This window comes from Peromyscus californicus, unplaced genomic scaffold, assembly GCF_007827085.1.
Source record: "Peromyscus californicus insignis strain IS unplaced genomic scaffold, ASM782708v3 Scaffold_19__1_contigs__length_69161282, whole genome shotgun sequence".
Classification (NCBI taxonomy): Eukaryota; Metazoa; Chordata; class Mammalia; order Rodentia; family Cricetidae; genus Peromyscus; species Peromyscus californicus.
In genome coordinates this window covers 61,122,812-61,141,374 of record NW_026294491.1, presented here as the reverse complement: position 1 = coordinate 61,141,374, position 18,563 = coordinate 61,122,812, and the positions used below count along the sequence as shown (strand labels likewise).

At 48.5% G+C, this 18,563-nt stretch overlaps 2 protein-coding genes across 5 annotated transcripts in view; one reads left to right on the top strand and one right to left on the bottom strand.

The window, feature by feature from the left end:
* The window catches only part of LOC128113946 (DNA polymerase eta-like), a 3,147-nt gene extending 1,095 nt beyond the window's left edge, over nt 1–2,052 (top strand). Inside the window, exon 2 of the mRNA XM_052743798.1 lies at nt 240–2,052. Within this exon, the coding sequence (XP_052599758.1) occupies nt 240–1,125 (886 nt within the window). The 3' untranslated portion in view covers nt 1,126–2,052. The remainder of the gene's footprint in view (nt 1–239) is intronic.
* Nucleotides 2,053–4,314: 2,262 nt separating this feature from the next.
* On the bottom strand, nt 4,315–18,550 carry Gtpbp2 (GTP binding protein 2). Of its 4 annotated transcripts, XM_052745446.1 has the most exons (13): nt 18,284–18,550; nt 13,884–13,955; nt 13,306–13,423; nt 9,984–10,010; nt 8,780–9,409; nt 8,412–8,609; nt 7,974–8,148; nt 7,606–7,825; nt 7,168–7,303; nt 6,986–7,044; nt 6,249–6,420; nt 5,772–5,936; nt 4,315–5,568 (listed from the first exon to the last, which is right to left on the bottom strand). In XM_052745446.1, exons 3-13 carry the CDS (start codon nt 13,405–13,407, stop codon nt 5,392–5,394), a joined length of 2,061 nt encoding a protein of 686 aa, XP_052601406.1. In that variant the 5' UTR covers nt 13,408–13,423; nt 13,884–13,955; nt 18,284–18,550; the 3' UTR covers nt 4,315–5,391. The 4 variants fall into 4 exon arrangements, with proteins under 4 accessions (XP_052601406.1, XP_052601408.1, XP_052601405.1 ...); XM_052745448.1 differs by lacking the exons at nt 13,306–13,423; nt 13,884–13,955; nt 18,284–18,550 and adding an exon at nt 11,853–12,060 and having other exon boundaries at nt 8,780–8,888; nt 9,225–9,409; XM_052745445.1 differs by lacking the exons at nt 13,306–13,423; nt 13,884–13,955; nt 18,284–18,550 and adding an exon at nt 11,853–12,062.
* Between the last annotated feature and the right edge of the window lie 13 nt (nt 18,551–18,563).

The following is an 18,563-nucleotide window of genomic DNA, read 5'->3' as shown; positions in this document are numbered from 1 at the left end:
ATGTTGTTACCTTGAATAAAATTTGTGTAGCCCCAAGCTGCCTGTGATTGTGCACACCAGCACTCAGGAGGCAGAGGCAGGCTGATCTCTGAGTTCAAGGCCAGCCTGGTGTACAGATAGAGTTTCAGGACAGACAGAGTGGTTTCACAGAGAAACCGTGTCTCAAAAAAAAAAAGATTTCCTTTTGTGGTAGAAGCAGAACTAGTCATTTATTAGTTAAATCTGGGCTCTTAAAACAGTGACTTGGTAACTTCTTTGTTCCATTACTTTGTACACAGGTCCCCTCCCCTCACAATGCTCTTCCTCTGTGCTACCAAATTCTCTGCCTCTGCCCCTTCAGCTTGCACAGACATCACCGCCTTCTTGCGCAATGACTCGAGTTGTCAGCCAAAGTTGTCAACTGTCAGCTCTGGAAGTAAGAGCCAGGGGACTGGTCCAGCTTTGCCCACCTCTAAAAAGGCAGCTACATCTCTGGAGTCTTTTTTCCAAAAGGCTGCCGAAAAGCAGAAAATGAAAGAGCCTTCCTTTGTACCTCTTAACACGTCCACAGACAAGTCACCAGCCAAGTCCTCGCTACCATTCCAGACCAGCCAGACTGCAGGAATTGAGCCCTTCTTTAAGCGGAAGAGGCTGCTGTTACAGCAGCCACAGCTGAAGAATTCTTCAGCTCCTTACCTTCCACACAAGGACTCTGAAGGGGCATCAAGCTGTTTTCCAACAGAGTATGCAGATGGTGGTCCTCTTTGTGAAAGAGTGTTGAAGCCAGTATCCTCTAAAGCAATTTCTACAAAAGTAGATGTGGCTGGGAACAGTCCAAACATGGTTGATTCTTCAGTTTACAACTCTGAGGAGGTGGCCCAAAGGGCAACTGAGGACCAAGTGATCTGTGAGAAGTGTGACTCCCTGGTTCCAGTGTGGGACATGCCAGAACACATTGACTACCATTTTGCATTGGAGCTACAGAAGTCTTTTTTACAGCCTTGCACTTCAAAACCCCAGGCTGTTCCTGCCATGTCTCCTCAAGGCAAAAGAAATTCCAAGAGTCCTTTGGCTTCCAGTAATAAACGCCTTAGGCCCCATGGCATGCAGACACTGGAATCATTTTTTAAGCCATTAACACATTAATGCTGCCTCAGGCTTGCAGGAGAACTTTACTATCTTATTTGTAACTTGAGATGGAATCATGTTGATTTCTCAAGGGAATCTACGAATATTTTAATACAAAATTAGGCTAAGTTTCTCTCTTCCAATGGGATTCTGATCCTGTTGCTGATCCAAATGTTTTTAAGCTTTAGGGAGACACTGTCATAAAAGGTGTTAGAGCCTTGGCAGACTCCTTCAGCTTTGAGCTATCTCACTTCGTTATCTATAAAACTGAAGACTATTTACATGTATATTTTGATATATTTAGAGGTGTAACTAAAGAGATACAGCCCCTCAAAAAAGAAAAAAACAAGTCCTAACTTTAAATTGGAACAGGAAAGGGGGAAATGGGGTTGGGAATATAGCTCAGTGGTGGAACACTGGCCTAGGATAGCATTTAATTCCCAGTACTGGAGGGAAACAAAACAAAACAGTACTATAAACATGGGCAGATCCAAAAGGCTAAAGTAATGGATTTAATAAGTAATTTTCTTAGTGAAATGTGTAGTTTTCTTTAGCCACCTAAGTGTTGGGATTAAATCTTTTAGGCTTTTCTGATATGACCTTGAATTATATATGAAACCAGGTAGTAGGTTCAATGAGTAGGAAGATAAGCATACACACCTCTCTTCCCATACATAAATACAACTTCATTTTACTTGTTTATAAATTGGGCCTTTGTATTTTACTTCACGGGGAAGGTTTGAAATTCACTGTGTTTAGCAGGACATAACCCCTTCTTTGAATTCACTGTGACTTTTCCCCAGCTCAATTAGTAGCTTCTTAAAGGCAGGCAAGAATTCTCGCAGTGCCTTGCACATAGCATGTTATGTTCTTCATATTGTGAATGTGTGTAGTAACAATTATACATCTGATTGCCCAACTAGGACAATAAAAATGTACTGAGGACCTGCCTGGCATGCTTTTATTCCTCTAAATGTTCTGTGACTGTAACAATGTGGCCTGCTGGTGATTTCGACATTGGGAGGGTAGGCGAGGTTAGACTGTCCTCACAACTGTGATCCTACTTCCGTTTTCTGTGGCTGGGGTCACAGGTGTATACCAGCATGCCTATGCAACTGTCACCTCTTTTTGGTTGTTCTGAAAGTTGAGGTGACTGGGAAGGAGCTGTAGAGAAAAGTAATGTGTGGCCAAGTGTTTTGTACATGCTTATAATCCCAACACTTTATAGAAGGCAGAGGAAGGAGAATCAATCTGGAGTTAAAATCATCCCTGGCCAGATAACAAGTCTGAGGCAACCTGGGCTACATGAAAAGGGTAGGGGGTTGGGGGCTGGAAAGATGGCTCAGCAGTTAAGAGCATTGGCAGCTCTTCCAGAGGTCCTGAGTCCAATTCCCAGCAACCACATGGTGGCCCACAACCATTTATAATGGGATCTAATGCCCTCTTCTGGCCTGCAGGCATCCATGCAGACAGAACACCATATATATAAAATAAATAAATCTTAAACGTTTATTTTTAAAGGTCGGGGGGTAAAAAAGGGGTATTGGGATGTAACCTAGTGGTAGAGTACTTGCCTAGCATGACTTTTTTTTTTTCCCCCCGAGACAGGGTTTCTCTGTAGTTTTGTGCCTTTCCTGGAACTCACTTTGTAGACCAGGCTGGCCTCAAACTCACAGAGATCCGCCTGCCTCTGCCTCCCGAGTGCTGGGATTAAAGGCGTGCGCCACCACCGCCTGGCTAGCATGACTTTTTAAAAAAGAAGTAACAAGCTAGATGTGACAATGTGGTAATCCTAGAATTCTGGAGGTGGAGGCAGGAGGACCTGGAGTTAAGTTCCAGGCCAGCTTGGGTAATTCAATGAGACCTTGTCTCAGGAGAGACACCTAGAAGAAACTTAGGTGTCACTTGAATTTCTAGAGATAAGTTGGAGTCATTGGAGGGTGGCGAGTGGACCAATGGCAGGCAAAGCCAGCAGTGTACCTTGTTTTCTTGGGCAGCCCTGCCCTACTGTACGTTACGTACGTACGTAGTCTATAGGAGAGCAGACAGGCACACCTTTGTCAGTGTTGGGGAAGTACCACTGTGCTGCAAGATGACCTTGCCTTCCTTGCTGCTCACAGCTTCTAATACAGGGGGACATTTACCACAGGCTTCTTAGTAGCATGTTAGGCCAATGGTATTTTTTGGTTTTTGTTTTTCCAGACAGGGTTTCTCTGTGTAGCCCAGGCTGTCCTGCAACTCGCTTTGTAGACCAGGCTTTCCTCAGAGATCTGCCTGTCTCTGCCTCCCGAGTGGTATTTTTTTAAAAACCCTGTCAGATATGGTGGCACATAATCCTAGTTGAGGGAGAAGGCTGAGGTAGGAGAACTACCGTGTGTTAAGGTCACATAACCAAGAGCCTGTCTAAAAGTACTAGAAGTAGATATAGCTCAGCTGGTGCCTAAAATTCACAAGACCTAGATTTGAACCTTAGCATGGGATAAAAGCAGGCATGAGCCATGCCTGCAACCCCAGCAGTTGAGAGGTAGAGGATCAAAAGATCACCCTCAATTACATAGTTCAAGGCCAGCCTGGGCTAGAGACTTACCTCAAAAAACAAAAAAACAAAACCTCTAGAGGCAGAATGCTGCACAAGGCTTTGGACCACATGTATCATTTGCTTTGCCAGGGTTAGTATTCAAGAGTTCCTACTTTTGCCTTAGACCCTACTTAATATGGGGTAGTCAGAAAGGCTGGGAATAGAGCTCAATGGTAGTATCTAGTTAGCATGGATTCCAAAATCCATGACAGTCTGAACACAGAAATAGGAAGGACTGAGGTTTAGCTTACGTGCCCTCGATGTTGCAAGAATCTAGTCTCTAAAAGTGAAGTGTGAGGACTGCATTACCATTCATCTCTGAGTCTTCATCCTGAAGGGCTGGTACTCTAAGGACTGACAGGTACACAACTTGAGTACAGTGGAGCTAGCTATTTGGAGTTGAAAAGGCCTTTCCACTTTATGCTCTGCTCACTTGAAGAATGAAGCAAAACAAGTCAGAACACGCAATGCTGATCTGTGGGGGAGATGAAAAGAATGGCCACTGAGATAAGGGAGGACTTCTTTCCCCATTCAGAGTTCAACCACGGCAGGGTGTCACTTGTCTCTAATCCTGGAGACGAATCTAGCTTTGGAGGCTGAACCTGGGTCTTAAGCAGAAGCACAGAGTGTCCAATAAAACATTTTTTATTCTGTACAATATATATGTGTATTTAAATATATATACATATATATATACACACATGTGCAGAGAGAATCTTCAACCAACAAATCCCTGAGTTCGTGGGAACCCAGGATACTAGCAAAGGGAAAGGAGGTTGTCCATGCCTAGAATGCTATCTTTCCCTTTCCTCCTGGTTCCCGGCCACAGAGGGAAGGGGGTAGTCACTACAAATTACTAAAACCAGAGAAAATTTATGTGGGAGCAGGAATGGGGATGAGGATGCCAGGATGCACAACTGTGGGTCAGGTTCTGCAGCTACCAGGTTGGGAAAGGAAAACATACTATTTGATCTAGCATGAAAACCAACAGATGACCTGCAGAGAAAAAGAAACTGATTGACATGCAGCTGGCCTTTGGTGTGCCAAGCCTTAGCTTGGCAGCCCCACGCCTGGGCCAGCACCACAAATAGCACCAAGTGGGGCCTCTAACAGGAGGATCTGGGGAAATGGCCCTTAAGTGAAGGACAACAAAATAAAGCCAGGAATATGCATCAGGACTCAACACAGGGTAGGAACACAGTCTTTCACGGTCTCTGTGCCATTTCTTCAGTCCCTGGGTCCCCTAGATGGCCAGGAGCACTGTCTTTTATCCACAGTCAGGTAGAGATGGGCAACTTACATGGCCTTGAGAGGAGGTATAAAAAAGAAGTGCTTTCAAGGGCCACCCCAGTTATGACAATTCCTGAAGTGCAGAGGTCACACTGGTGAGTCATGCCCAGTCCTGATAGTGGCCCCAAGATGGCTATGCATCGCTCCCTCCAGTAGACAAGACCATGCAGCTGCCAGGGTTAATGAGCCAACCAGGGGGCACACAGCTGAGAACTGCCCTGAATTGTCTTCTCCCTCAGAACTGCCTCTCCCTGGCCACACCACGCTTGACACCTCTCCAGAAAGGCGGCACGAAGCAAGTGGCAGCCGACACTCTGTCTAGCCTATTAACACACAGAGCCACCGCCGACGGTGGGCAGCATGGCTGGAAGTCACCTCATGTATTGTAGGGACAGCGGCAGAGCTGTTTTGAGGACTCAGAAGCCCATGCTGGCCTGGGCTTCTCCTGCTGTGATGGCTTGCACATCCGTGACATGACCGATGCCCTTGGTAACACCCTCCCGGAACAGCAGTTTGGCGCCCACCTTCAGGTATTCTGGGTGTTTCAGGAAACGGAAACGTACCACTGCCTTCTCCCCTGTCCGCAGCTTGTCCTTTGGGAGAAAAGTGGTCACAGCCCTGGCCAGTGCCTCCCATCCCCCGTTCTCTGTTAGCCTTGGCTCCACCCCAGAGGCCCCCAGGTGGATGGGCTCAGGTAACTCTCAGCAGGCAAGTGTGATGGCAGGGCTCCCTCCTGTATGGAGGCAGAACACGGACGTTCTCTGCAGAAATGGAGACATGGCTGGGTCCTTCTCACCTTTGCATGGATCTTTTCCACCACTGCTGTCTGCCGTACATTGCCCACATGTACCGTCACCTGGAATCCCCGCCGGAAGGTGGTGGCATGGAACAGTAGGACTATCTCTGCTTCAAACACTGAGCAGATGGTGGGATTCATCTCGGGGCTCACCATCACCATGCCCTGGGGAGGCATAGCCGCAGATCCAAGAAGGGCAGATCTGGCATTAGACTATTTCCAGCCACTCTACACCCTTTAGAACTCCTGAATCCCCCTTTCTTCTATATACCTCCAAAGAAAGGCCTCAGAAGACCATGGTACCCAAATTTAGGGACCTGTGTTTTGAGTATCCCAACCCTTTCAACAGTCTATATAACCAGGCCTACACTCCCGAGTTAGAGGCCATGTTTCCTTGGGTTTCTCCACATGCTTCTCATTCAGCATCCAGTCTTCCAGACACTTGCATTCCCTCTCCAACCCACTTGTCCGCCTCACCTTGCGAAGCAATGCGCGGTCAAAGTCTCCGAGGGCTAGTGTAGCAGCCTGACCAGCTCGCAGCACACGGCAGGCAGAGCGGTTGCGCTGGATGCTACATACTCTCAGCTCCAGGAAGCAGCCATCATCTGTCGGGCCTACCACCAGCTGGTCTCCCTCACGGCAGATCCCACTGCAGCCCAGACAGCAGGTAGTACAGTATCAGCATAGGTCCCTCTGATTCTTCCGCTAGGGTCACTCAGAATACCCTTGCCCTTGAATTGGGGCAAAAGAACCCTAAATTCCAGCCTGGAAGTAGAGAGATGACTGCCTTGTCCAGCCTAGCATTCAGATTCTAAAGGCCAGCAGTAATGGCGGGCAGAGGCACACCTGTGGCTTGGCTGGCACCAGCTCACGAAAGAACAAGTTACACCCTTAGGTTTCATGCTGTGCTTCATTAAGAGTCTCTTCCTCATCTCCCTGCTTTGAGATGTTAGGTGAATGCACCATTTCCCCCTAGAGCCCATGACCATGCTCTAGGGGCCTGGAGAGTTCCCTAAAGTAGCAATGCCATTTCTCTCTCATAAGCCAAGAGTTCTAAGCTTCCTCTAAGTCTGTGAGTGAAAGCTAGTCTGCAAACAATCACGCCCTGCACATGAGCTCAGCCCAACCCAGGGCCTCCTTCAGGCCAGAGGTCAAGTACAGGGGTGTACAGGTGAGGGCTGAGCAGGCTGAGTAGCAACAAGACAGTCAGTCACCTGGAAAGTGTTCCTCCAACCACAGTCCCCACCTCTGGGACTGTGTAGATTTCATCCACCTAGAGTCAAAGAAAACTCAGTCAGTGTCCTGCCACCTTCGTAAACTCGCTCAGGCTCTGTCAGAACTGCCCTGCACCCCCTCCCTCCGCCCTGCCCCCCCTTCTGTTTGATAGGCCGACCACCTGGAACTCTGTCAGCTGCTGCATGAGCTCTTCCTGTTCTTTGCTGTTGGTAAGTGGGGGCAGGATGTTCAGGAAGACTTTGAGAAGGTCCAGACTCTCTCCAGACACACTGGACAGTGTGAATATAGGGGTGACACTGTGGAGACAAATGCCTAAGTGAGAACTGTCCTAGCGGGAGCAGTGGCCAGAGGCCCCCCATTAAAAGGTGAGCAGACAGCCCCTTTCTGACTGAGCAAGCCAGGGAATATGGACAGTTAATGTCTCCAAGGTCCCAGGCATCAGCAAAGCTCCGGGTTAACTCCCTCCCACAATCCCAAACTGAAACAGCTGAAGAACTGAACTAGAATGGATCTGGCCCTAGAGGTGGGACACCATACTCCTGGACCCTGTGGCAGCCTTCCCTGTTCATCAAGGCTTTAGGGTGAGAGGCAGGCTCACTTGGGTGACTGGGCAAACTGCTGGGCAGCAGTGACAGCATCATCCTCAGAGGTGACCAGCATGGGGACCTTGTGGCAGCCAGGCTGCTTGAGGACCCGCTCCAGCTGGCGTACTGTCCTCTCCACTGTGGTCTTAGCACACAGGTCCACTTTACTGACCACGATGAAGAAGGGCACTTTCAGGGCCAAGGCCAGCCCCAGATGTTCCCGTGTGGTGCCGGCTACCTCACAGAAAGGAGGCAGGTGGCAGGAGAGAGAATTTGGGAGGAAGGAAAAGAAGAGTTGGTGTTGCTCCCAGCTCTGGGGGACTCAGGGCAGAAGAGAGTCAGCTCCTCCCTTTGCCCTGCCCTTCTGCTCAGCGTCTCGTACCGATTCCAGTGTTGGCACTGACGAGGAGCAGGGCACAGTCGGGGCAGTAGGACGTGAGGCCGAAGATGGTGGTGTGCAGGTATTTATGGTGGCCCGCCAGGTCAATGAAGGTGATCATCTTGGAGCTGCTTTCGCAGATCTCTTCTGCGGTCCGTGAGTCGCTGTAATTCACCACCTAGCCCAGGGCCAGGGCTCTCAGTGTCCCTGTGCGCCTCCCCAACCCTTCAGCAGTCCCTAGGTAGCCCTGTCTCGTAACCTTGAGCCCATTTTCTATTTCATTCCGTGGATTCTCACTTGGTTTTTAAGAGAGAGAGAGCTGTCCACAGTGCCCTCAGACTTCTCCAAAGGTCTCCGTACCCTGCCCCCAGCCTCTGTCCTTCACCTCTACCAGCCCATCCTCAGAGTCTGGCCCCACTGGGTCCCGCTGATCCCATGCACCTCTCCCTTGCTGTTAAAGCCCAGGATCTCAAAGCTGATGCTGGAGGTTCGGCCAGACTGAATCTCATGCAGGTGGCGGAAAAGGTTGAGCCGGGCCCGGCCCCGCCCGTTGTCCAGCTCTCCTTGGGTCAGGACTCCAAGCAAGGTTGACTTCCCTGAGTCCACGTTCCCTAGGACTGCCACACGGAGATCTAGGAACTGTGAAGAAATTGGCAGAGGTGAATTCTCCAATCCTTCACCTCACACTGAAGGTTAAAGGTGCCGATGCTCTCTGGAGCGCACACACCCTCAGGATCCTAAGCCAGTGAAAAGCCCAACACCACGGAGCCTTCACGGGGAGGAGAACATGGGACTTGGCACGAGCTCACCTGTTGGTTGTCAGGAACCTTCCGTACCAGCACCTCCGTGATCTTCCGGGGCATGTCACTATCATAATCCACTTCTCGCTCCCGAAGAACAGTGATGTCTGCCCCAACCCTGTCACAGAAAAGCCACAGCTGCCATATTTCACATGTATTCCCCCTAGTCCAGCCTGGCTCTGGACCACAGAGCTCCTGACACCACCTCACTGTACTTCCTACCACCGTACAATCCATCCCCGGACACCTCTTTTGAAATGAACATCTTAAATGGAAAGGAATGGGGAGCCGGGGCACAGTGAGGGAGTGAGAGCACCACCTTGACTTACTCTGACCTTCTGTCAGAGACTGTTCTAGGAGGGGCCTGGCCCGACCCCAGCCCCTCTGGACCTGGCTGGCTGGGTACGCATGGGCCCTCCCGAAAGTTGGGGGAGAGAGGGAGGAGGAAGCATACTTCTCTGCCATCCGGTGCAGGGTCTTGAGGGAGGCCCGCATCTCCTCCTCAGCCAGCCCCACCAGCAGCCCATTGTCCTCTACCCCAATCTGGTAGACAGCCTCACCGCGTCCCTCCTGGAGCCGCCACTTCATCTGTGTCACCAGGTGCTCAAAGCGGTACTGGGATGGGTTCACCAGCTTCAGCTTGGGACAGATGTGGAGTCATGAGGAGAAGAAAGCAGGGCTGTCCCTCCCAAACTCCAAAGGTGGTCCCTTCTTGTCCTGCTACAATAACCAGCACCTTTCTTTTCCACTTAAAACCCTTGCCCCCGGGGGTGGAGAGATGGTTCAGTGGTTCAGAATACTCAGGTCAGGTGGCTGACAAATGCCTGAAATGACACCTTATTCTGGCCTCTGAGATACTGGTACTCAGAAGCATATACATTGAGCGAGCGAGCGCGCGCGCGCACGCACACACACACACACACACACACACACACACGCACGCACGCACGCGCAAGCACACACACACACACACACACACACACACACACACACACACACACACACGTACGTTAAGAATCTTAAAAAAAAAACAACAACAAAACCCTTACCCCTGACCACACTAGCAGTGAGCGTGTCTCTCCCTGACACAGTGAGGTTCAGAGAGCTCAGCATGATACCATGCAGCATGAAGTTGGAGGGATATCAAAGAAATCACCTCACATTGACAAGGGTAACTACGGCATTCCCTTCTCCTCCCCAACCTAAGACTCACTTTATATTCGATGTTTCCATCTTCAGCCTGAAAAGAAACAGGAAGCAGTTAGCGCGCCCTGTTCAGACCCAATCCCTACTTCCTCAATTCCCGGTGACCTAGGGCATCTAAGGCAGGAAGCAAGCTCAGTGGCACCTGCCCGTGCTTGAATCTGCCAAGCTCTAATGTGGCCTCTAAAGACACTGCAAAGCACCCATTTATGCAAGGACAGGATCCTAGATCTGGCATGTTCGTTCTAGATGCAAGATCACCTCTCCCTCCTGCCACCCCCTCTACAGTCTAACACTGCTGTTCAGTCTGGCTGTTTTGGTTTTGGTTTTGTTTTCTTTCTGTGTTCAGGTTGTTGACTGACACGGATCTGGTAGACACCACTTCCTTCTTGCCCATCCCTCTCAGCTGATGCCATCAAGTGTAAGAGGCTACAAGTGACTCTGGACCAGAGCCAAAGTGTGAGCTCAGCACGGGTCACTACAATCCCACTGAGAAGGAGGCCAGAGAGAGGAGCAGAACTCCAAAGCTGGGGCTCACACAGACGAAAGAAACGAGCAATGTATTAAAGGGACAGCCCCTGCAAACTGAACTGACTGTGCCTTTTACCCCTGTTCATACCTCAGTTGAGGGGAAACTCTGAATCCATGTCATAAGTTCTCACAGCAGCCACCTTTTGGGCTGTGTGCTCACTCCACCCTCCAGCCCCTGTACAAAAGGTTAGGAGATCTGCTCATATTGCCCTTCTGCATTTCTGCATCCCTCCTCTCTGGCCATTTCATTTTCTGTTTCCCCTTCTGTTATCATGCCATCTTTACAGTCCCTAGGAGTCTTTACCCATAATCTAACCCCATAGAGTGTTCAGAAGCTCTTTTCCCAGCAACAAAGAAACCTTTTTACTCTTCTGCTGAAGATGAACAATTAGGATAGTTGACTTTACAGATGAGATAAAAATAATCTACGCCAATAGTTCTCAGAGTGTGGTTCTGGGACCGACAACATTAGCTTGTAAGAAATGCCAAATTCACTGGGCTAGAGGATCAGAAATTGACCTGAGGATCAGAAATTCTATGACCAGAACTGCAATCTGGTTAACTCTGATATATACTTAAAAGTCTGATAACCCTTCCCACTTTGGTTTTCGAAACAACGTTTCTCTGTGTAGACCAGACTGTCCTGGAACTCGCTGTGTAGACCAGGCTGGCATAGAATTCAGAGAGATCCTCCTGCCTCTGCCTCCTGAGTGCTGGGATTAAAGGTGTGCACCACCACTGATCAGCTGGGTTCTCCTATCTAAAGAGGAAGGAAAGTAATCTTCTCTGCCTTAAGGACTCATGGAGTGGGTATATGGGGGCTCTTCTCTGTCTCCACCCCGCAACAGGACAAGGGAAAGGCAGAGGGCTACGTCTAACTGTTCTCTGGTTTTGTGTGTGTGAGTACCAAGAGGTAGAGAGAGAACACATTGCTCTTGTCCTGGCTACTCCCCTTCTCCCTGTGGACCAAGTTTAGAACAGCGGTGGTTACTCTGCCTGCCTTCTTATCCCAGGACAGTGTTCCTTCCCCACTCCTGGCGTCGGTAGGGGATCAGACACCCTCTGCTCTTCTTAAGGGATAGGATTCCAGTCCCCACTTCTCCAAAGGTTACATTAGTGAAAGGGGCAGTCCCTTCCCGAGGTCCTGACACCTAAGAGGATCATCTAGTCTTGACGCACCTTTTCTAAAGGGTCCTGAGACAGGAGGAGGGGTTCTCTTCCCCAGTCCTTCCTCCCTGGGGTCTTGACACCGGAAAGGGGGATTAATTATCTCTGTCCCGCCTCCCTGGAGTCTTGGGGACCGGAAGGTGTAGTTTCCTTTCGGCCCCGCCACTTTTCAGGTGCTCACCTCTGGGGGCAGGTACGGAGGGTTGTTGGTTTTACCTCCTCTGTTCCTTCCGTTCTTCTTCTTCCCCTTTGGGCCCCCGCAACTGCTGCTACCGCCGGCCCCCCGAGCTTTGAGGTTTCCGCCCATGGCCGGGCCTCCTCCGGGCCGGCAGCAGCCGCCGAACAGCTCCGATACCCGCGAGTCCATCCGCCGCTGCCACCAGCCCCCCGCCCGACCCCTCCCCCCCGCCACTGCCGCCGCCCCTACTGCCACCGCCGCGTCGGGCCAGCCGGAGGAGAGCGGGGTGTGGCCCAGCGCAGGCCACGCCCCTGGCCTCCTGGTCGCGTCAGAAAAAGCCGCAGAGCATCAAGGGATACCGAGTCCGCGGGCCTGAGATTTCGTACTAAAGAATGTGAGCCCGAACTACAATTCCCAGGAAGCATCACTACACGAGGGCCGCAGGTGGTTTCGGGGGCGTGGGTAGCAGGCGCGCCTTGCGCGTAAAAGCCTAGGGGAGTTGTAGTCCGCATTCCATTCCCTGGTCTGCTAGCGGCCCCTTTTCTAGAGGCAATAGGAAAGTCCTGCGGCCTGATATTGAGGACAGCCACCGGAGTCAAAGGGCTCATATCAGAATCGAACTGGGTTTGACTGCTCAGCGCGGATCCCAGACGACAGGTTAAAATTCAGGACAGTTGGACCTGACAGCCTGCTGGCTCCACTTCTGCCTCAGTTTCTTCCCTGACAGCTGGCGTGCTGTCGAGTGAGTCAGGGCAAAAGCCAGGGCGGAGGCAGATGGTAGTTATAGCATAATTAGAGCTGTTATTGTGACGATGATTATGCCACCCTTGCACCGTAGTCACTGCTTTATTACTTGGCCGGCACAGTCCGGGGGCTGGTTTTAACAGCCCCAGGCAGCGCGGTGGCCAGACACGTGTCCAGAACCCATAAACCAGCCTGCTGCTTTAGGGGTTTGAGGATGCCTACAGCAAGTATCTCTCCTCCCCTTTGTTTTGATGTTGAACCAATCCGGGAAGAACGAGTTTAGTTTAAAACTGATCGGGAGGAGGGGCCTGGCCCCTACTTGAAGGGCGGAGCTGGGGTTCCAGACACGTCAACCGCCAGGGGGCGGGGGAAGTGGCCAAGAATAGAAACTTGTCCCAGGGCCCCAGGGAATTGTTGACTTGCCTTTCTAGCCAAGTCGTCTCTCCTGTCCTTTAGAACTAACTCTGGAAGCGACATAAACCAGTGTACAAAAGGCACCAAAGGGGCAGAGTGGAGAAACAGAAGTGCATGGCCAAGAGTCAGGACGCCAGGGTTCAAATCCTAGCTCCGTAGTTATCTCATGACTCACAGTGTGTCCACTCACCTCTGCACAAACAACCAGGTGTTCATCCATAGCCAAGAAATTAAACAGCTTTTGCTTCCAGAATTCTAAAGTTTCCTCGGTAAACTAGGAACAGCAACAGTGTCTTACCTCTGGCACTCTCTGCAGGAGTTCAGACCCAGTCGAGTGTGTGTCCTCATAGGTCCACATGGAAGAAGATGGGTCTATTGAGCATGTAGTTGCTGTCCACATTAGATAACTTCCACACCTGCTAGATCAGAAGAACCAAAATCTGAAAAAAGGCCTTGAAGGTCTAGCCAGTTGCGCTGGTCTTCAGGGAGGAAAGCAGGTGTCTTTTCTGTATGTCCTGTATGGTTGAGGACAGCCTTAGCTGGGAGCCCAGGAAGATCAGGAAAACTGTTTTTATAGACTGAGACTAAAGAACCCAAGAGATCCCAAAGGATGGGAATTGAAATGTAGAGATATACCCCACCCACACCCACACCTTATCACTACTAGCAGCCCTGGGCCAGAACAGCTGCCCTCAAGAGCTGGAACCTGCTGCACTGAATGGATAACGTTGTTTTTTTTAAATATCCATGGATCTTCCAGCAGTCCACTTTTAACACACAATTTCATTCCACCCATCCCACTCCCCATATCCCCTTAGTGGAGACCTTCTTTTAAGAGGTGATAGGGGATAACCCATTCTTGAACCACTGACCTACCCACAGACAGAAGTGAAGGCTGACAGAGGAGCAGGCCAACAGGATGTCTTCGAGGAGGAGGAGATCAGGGTCCTGGGGAATGGAGGGAATGTAAGAGATCAGTTTCCTGCATGGGTTGCTTATGAGGTGGTTGGCTATAGGATGTGTATTTATTTATAATACATACTGTGGTTATATACACATCACATGCAAATATTTTTCCTGGGTGGTAATGAGTCATTTGCTTTTATATGTAGTACCTTTGTATGCATATGCATTTTGTGAATGGCACCTTTGTATGTTCTGACTTACAGCACCCCTTTACCTCTGCTTTCTTGGTTTCCAGTCATCCTTAAGTCAACCTCTTATGTTATAAATTATTACCCAATATATCTTTGAGGAGATTTAAAAATTTTTTACACTTGGGGCTAGAGAGATGGCTCAGTGGTTAAGAGCTCTTGCTGCTCTTCCAGAGTTCAGTTCCCAGCACCAATATTAGGTGACTAAGCACTGCCTTGAACTCCAGCTCCAGTGGACCTGACACCCTCTTCTGCCCTCCAAGCACGCCACACTTACAATCCCAATTACAAACATACACATAGTTAAAAATTAAATGTATTAAATTCTTAGTCCATGTGCATGCATGTACACTATGTACGCATAGTGTGTACACTATGTACATGTGGAGATCAGAGGACAACTTGCAGGAATCTTCTGCTCTATCCAATGGGTTCTGGGACTTGAATTCAGACTTGGCAGGAAGTGGCTTTACCCACTTTACCCATCTTGCTGGCCCTGCTTGTTTTTTATTTATACTAACAATTGAACCCAGAGCCTCAGTGCTTGATAGGCACAGACTCTTCCACTGTGCTAATCTGCTAGCTTCCTGCAGTGATTTTCAGGTATTTTTTGTTTTTGGTGTGTATGTGTGTGTGTTCTGGGACAGGAGTTTCTCTGTGTAGCCCTGGCTGTCCTAGAACTCACTCTGTAGACCAGGTTGGCCTCCAACTCACAGAAATCCACCTGCCTCTGCCTCCCTAGGATTAAAGGTATGCACCACCACCGCCTGACCTAATTTTATTTTTTAATGGATCTCCCCCATTCCTGTTTCTCAAGCATTCTACTGTACACCTATATCCCCAACCCTATTTTTTACTTTTTTATTTTGAGAAAGAGTCTTGCTAGGTTATCCAGGCTAGTCTTGAACTTGTGATCCACCTGCCTCATTAGCTGGGATTACAGGCCTTCAGCACCAGACCTGGCTTTGTCTTGTGTTCTTTACTTGAAAAAGTTGCCACCATCGTATACGAAGATCTACATATACACCTATCTGATTTGGGTTCCTAACTTTTAATTTCTTTTATTATCAATTTCCCACACAGTGCCTGCACCAAGAGTCTCATGTCTGCTAGGCAACCATTCTACCACTAAGCTACACCTCCAGCTCAATGCCACACTATTGTTTTTCCTTTTTTTTTTTTTTGAGAGATTGGCTTTCTCTGTGTAGTTCTGGTTGTCCTGGAATTCACTCTGTAGAACAAGCTGGCCTCAAGCTCAGCGGTCCCGTTGCCTCTGCCTCCCAAGTGCTAGAATTAATGATGCACACCACTGTGCCCAACTTCACAGTATCTTTTGTTGTTGTGTAAGTGTGTGAGTTGATTAGTTCAGATGAGTGCGATGCCCTTAGAAGCCAGCAGAGGGGGCTCAACCCCCTGAGGCTAACTGTGACCCACTTTGAGTGGTTGATGGGAACTGAACCTGAGACCTTTGCAAGAGCAGTATGTACTCTTAACCACTGAACCGTCTTTCCAGCCCCCACCGCAATATATTAATCATTGTGCTATTAGAGTATATTTTGACCTCTTGTCCCTACTGCCTGAAACAAACTCCAGTTTTGATCTCTGTGACCTGGCACTTGTCTCTTTTTCCATATTTTCTCAGCATTCCTCGGGGGCTTCCACTGCTTCTTTTCTCTCCCATGATCCTATAAACACTAATGTCTCAGGAGCCAGCTCACTCTGTTTTGTATATCTTCTCTGGGTCCTAAAGTCTGACTTCATATTGAGGACTCCCTCATACCTGCCAATATTCTAAATAGAGTATATTCTAAATATACTCCTACTGTATCCAAGACAGATTAAACTCTCCCTATGAAAAGCTGAGCTTATCTTTTCTCCTTCTTTTCCAATATACCTACATCTCATATTTTGCCATTCATTATACAGCTGGTCCTATGGATTCTAAAGTCAGAATCCTGCTTGTCTTTTTCTTTTTCATTTTTTTTTTCTTAAAGAAAGGGTCTTGAGGGGCACCGAGAAGATTCAGTGGGTAAAGCACTTTCTGTTCAAGTCTGGTGACTGGAATTCCATTCCTGGAACCCACATAAGACAGGGTCTATGTATTCCAGGCTTGCCTCAAAGTCTCCACCCTACTGTTTCTGCCTCCTAAGTGCTGAGATCTCAAGCCATTGCGAGGCTGTGCTTGTCTTCCTGAGGGTGACCTTCTAGTTCTTCTCCTCTTCAAACCTAACATTACATTAAATTATATTCATGAGACACTATTGTTGGATTTTTTTTTACTCTTACTCTTTCTGCTTTTTACTTTTTTAGGGGGCCTGCCACCCAGCTCCCAAATAAATCACACGGAGTCCTATTATTTCTTATAAATGCCTGGCCTTAGCTTGGCTTGTTTCTTGCTAGCTTTTCTTAAATTATCCCACCTACCTTTTGCCTCTGGGCTTTTACCTTTCTCTATTTTTGTATCTTTCTTTACTTCTTACTCTGTGGCTTGCTGTGTAGCTGGGTGGCTGGGCCCTGGAGCCCCCCCCCCTCCTCCTCCTCCTCTCACTCTTTCCTCCTCCTTCTATTCATTCTCTCTGCCTGCCAGCCCCGCCTATCCCTCTCCTGCCTCACTATTGGCCATTCAGCTCTTTATTAGGCCATCAGGTGTTTTAGACAGTCAAAGTAACACAGCTTCACAGAGTTAAACAAATGCAACATAAAAGAATGCAACACATCTTTGCATCATTAAACAAATGTTCCACAGCATAAACAAATGTAACCCATCTTAAAATAATATTCCACAACAAGACACCCTTTGTCCCCTCTAGACAAAAACAGATTTTTCTCTGTGTCACCCTGGCTGTCTTGGAACTAGTTCTATAGACCAGGCTGGCCTCAACCAAGTAATGAGCCATGGGACAGAACATAGACTAAAATAAATGGATTAATTTAAGTTATAAGAGCTAGTGGGGGCCTGGAGAGATGGCTCAGAAGTTAAGAGCACTGACTGCTCTTCCAGAGGTCCTGAGTTCAATTCCCAGCAACCACATGGCGGCTCACAACCATCTGTAATGAGATCTGGTGCCCTTTTCTGGCCTTCAGGGACACATGCAGGCAGAACACTGTATACATAATAAATAAATAAATAAATATATTTTTTTAAAAAAAGAGCTAGTGGGACAAGCCTAAGCTAAGGCCAAGATTTCATAATTAATAATAAGTCTTTGTGTCATTATTTGTGAGCTGGCAATCCAAAGAGAAATCCGACTTCCTCAGCATATCTTTGTATTAGAGGAACAAGCACGTCCGTTTCATTAGTATGCAAATTTTCTTTTGTCTCTAATAAATGGTAAAATTATATGTATACCAAAGAACTGTTCTAGGAATCTATTTACATGTTTCTTAGCCACTTAGGTTGGGATGGATGGCATCTTTTGTAGTTCTGGGAATCAAACCCAGGGTTCATGCCTTCTACAAGCTGAACCGTATCCCCAGCCATATTTAAAACAAACTTCTTTGATTTATTATCATCAAATGTTTGATTTGTATGCCCATTTTTTTTGTTGGGTTTCTTGTTTTGTTTTTTTCAAGACAGGATTTCTCTGTATAGCCCTGGCTGTCCTGGAACTCACACTGTAGACCAGGCTGGCCTTGAACTCAGAGATCTGCTTGCTGGGATTAAAGGTGTGTGCCACCACTTGTATGCTCATTTTTTTTTTATAGCTATCTACTCAATGTCAAATAAATATTAGGTGGGATGGATGTGGGGGTACAATCCCAGCACTTGGAAAGCTGAGCTAAGCAGATCTCTATGAGTTCTAGGCCAGCCATAGCTACATAGTGAGATTTTGTATCAAACAAAATTTCCCTGGTTCCAGCCTCTTTCACCAAGCCCTGGACCACTGTAGTCCTGTAGTCACCACCTCTAACTGATAAGGCTGCCTCATCTTCCCTGAAAGTCAGTCTCTACACTGTAGTAAGCGTAAAGGTTCTGTTTACAAAGTGTAAATTAAAATGAGTGTGTGTGTGTGAGTGTGTGTGTGTGTGTGTGTGTGTGTGTGTGTGGTGCTGGTGTGTGGTGCTGGTGTGGAGGTGGAGGATGGAATTCAGGTCATCAGTTCTGGCTGCACATGCCTTTACCTTCTCAGCCATCTTGCTTGCAGGCCCCATAACAGTGCTTCCGCGCTTTGTGTCTGTGTGTGAGCCTGTCACAGAGTGGTGTTCGGGGAGTATGTTCTTTCTTTTCACCTTGTGGGTCCTGTTTGAACTCAGGTCATCGTGGGCTTGGTGGCAAGCTTCCCAGGGTTCCTCACTGTCCTAATCAGAAAAACTTGCCGGGCGGTGGTGGCACATGCCTTTAATCCCAGCACTCGGGAGGCAGAGCCAGGTGGATCTTTGTGAGTTCGAGGCCAGCCTGGGC